Raw genomic sequence first — 2500 nt, 5'->3', positions numbered from 1 at the left:
CAGGGTCCATATAAGCTCTTTTTTTTCTTTATACTCAGTGTGATAAAAGTATTGCTGTGTTAGGGGGGGGACAAAAAACAACTTTATTTTTTCATATTTGTGTGCAATCATGAACGAATACGAAAGATATAACCATCCAAAATGAAGATAACATGAAGAGGAAGGAAACTTGTGCTTATGACTGTGAGTGCCACAGTAAATGGCATCCCTACTGGCAGAGGGGCACATTGTAGACACTGACCATGGTTTGAATCACCTTTCTCCTCTCATTCTGCCTGCACATCCTTCATTGGTGGTACTTTAGAGCAAAGAGGTCGGCAACTTGCTATGTGCCATCGCTCTATAGAGATAGTGCATGCTAGAGACTGTAGATGGGTGCCATTCAAGGCTCTCTCTCCTGCTGGTGCTAAAGGAAAGTGGTGCCATCTAGGTTTTGGATGATAGGTGAAACCCTTTTTGCTTAATATTATGGTAATTATAGTAATTATGACTGCAACTGTCATCATCACTCACTCATTACTCATAGCACAATAAAATAACACAGTGATCCAAAATCACTGAATGTTATGACACCCGTTGTCAGGCCAGAGCTCCTGCGTCATGTATGACGAAAATACATGTCACCTGTTGTTAGCGGGTTAATGATGGATTAATTCAATTCTTCTTTACCTTAGCTTTAGAATAAAATCTTCTGTATCAAAAATACAAATTACTGTCCTCTTATACACACTTTTTCATCAACCTAATTCAATCACCTGTGCTCTTTTAAACAGCTTTGTCCATTGTCTCTCCTAAAAACTATCCACAATCATACCTGCTCTTCCTCTGACGAAGCCTCGATAAAAGGAGCCAACCGAGAGGGCGTGACACTTGCACTTGGATCAACGAAGAGGGTGTGCAGTCCTAGTTTCAAAGCTGCATGTAGAGCCAACTGCACGCACAAAGAAGTCTTCCCCTCGCCCCATCCACCGCAAAGTTCTACCACTTCCCCTGTCATCAATCCACCTCCGAGCAGACTGTTTAGACTGAAAAGGATTCATTTGTTTTAATGTGTATACAGGGGAAATTCTCATCCATCTATTCACTGATTCATCTTCTTCTCATCTTGATTGCTGTTACTTTCATCTCTTGCCTTTATTATTACCAATATAAGTATCACTCTATATATATATATATATATAATATATATATATATATATATATATATATATATATATATATATATATATGTATATATTATATGTATATATATATATATAATATATATATATATATATATATATATATATATATATATATATATATATATATATATATATAATATATATATATATATATATAATATATATATATATATATATATAATATATATATATATATACATATATATATATATATATATATATATTATTATTATTATTATTATTATTTTACTAATAAATTTAATAATAATAATAATCATCATCACCATCATATCATAGGCAAAAACAAACACAATAATAATAATAACAATAACAAAAATAATAATAAAAGTAAAAAAACTACACAAATAATAATTATAATAAATACTAATATGATGTCTGCCATTATCAATATTTTACTTTTACCACTATTTTATTACATTATTTTATCGTCATTATCATCATCATTATTATCATTACCATTATCATTAGTTCTTTTTTCATCATCATTACCATCACTGTTACTGCTCTTGCTATTGATATTATTACCATTATTGTTATCATTGTCATTATTACCATTATCAATATCATTATTTCTAATATAATTATTTTTTTTGTAGTAGTAGTTGTAGTAGTAGTAGTAGTAGTAGTAGTAGTAGTAGTAGTAGTAGTAGTAGTAGTAGTAGTAGTAGTAGTAGTAGTAGTAGTAGTAGTAGTAGTAGTTGTAGTAGCAGTAGTATTAGTTGTAGTAGAATTGAAATAATGCAAAATTTTCCATGATGATAATAATAGCAACAATAACAATAATAATATTGATGACAAGAATATCAACAGTGATGACAATAATAATAATTATTATAATTATTACCATTAATCATTCTATTCTTCATTAAGTCTATCAATATTATTATCATCAATATCAATTTTACAATCATCATTATCATTTTAATATTCATTCATTTTTCAAGTGTCCCCGTAAGGCTAAACACCACTAACACATTGCTCTTCTTCTCAAAGCTCCTCAACTTCAACAGATATTTATATTCCAAGTATACTTATAAAATCTAAAGAGGTACTAATGACTTAAGACTTCAAAGTGTGAATCACCTGCTGTTGCCTGTTGATATGACTACAGACGATCTTACAGCTTCATCCAGTAAGTCTGTGCCTGATACAGCAAAGGCTGCGTGGTGAGCATGTATAATTCTCCTGATACTCTGCAAATCCTGTAATAATTTGTATCATTAATATCAAAATAATGCACACATAAAGTAACTTCTTCTGATTTTTTTGGGGTTGAACATATATCTTAACTAATT

The 2500-nt window shown here is 30.4% G+C and overlaps 1 protein-coding gene across 1 annotated transcript in view; it reads right to left on the bottom strand.

Moving 5' to 3' along the window:
- LOC122254483 (DNA repair protein RAD51 homolog 4) overlaps nucleotides 1-2500 on the bottom strand; it is a 5678-nt gene that overhangs the window by 2625 nt on the left and 553 nt on the right. The window contains exons 2-3 of the mRNA XM_043018166.2: nucleotides 2289-2407; nucleotides 815-1025 (exon numbers count right to left, since the gene is read on the bottom strand). Of these exons, the coding sequence (XP_042874100.2) occupies nucleotides 815-1025; nucleotides 2289-2407 (330 nt within the window). The remainder of the gene's footprint in view (nucleotides 1-814; nucleotides 1026-2288; nucleotides 2408-2500) is intronic.

Source organism: Penaeus japonicus, unplaced genomic scaffold, assembly GCF_977035675.1.
Source record: "Penaeus japonicus unplaced genomic scaffold, GWHDUDI00000001_assembly GWHDUDI00000004, whole genome shotgun sequence".
NCBI classification, from domain to species: Eukaryota; Metazoa; Arthropoda; class Malacostraca; order Decapoda; family Penaeidae; genus Penaeus; species Penaeus japonicus.
Note: the sequence above shows the minus strand (reverse complement) of the source record. Positions and strands in the feature narration are given on the sequence as shown.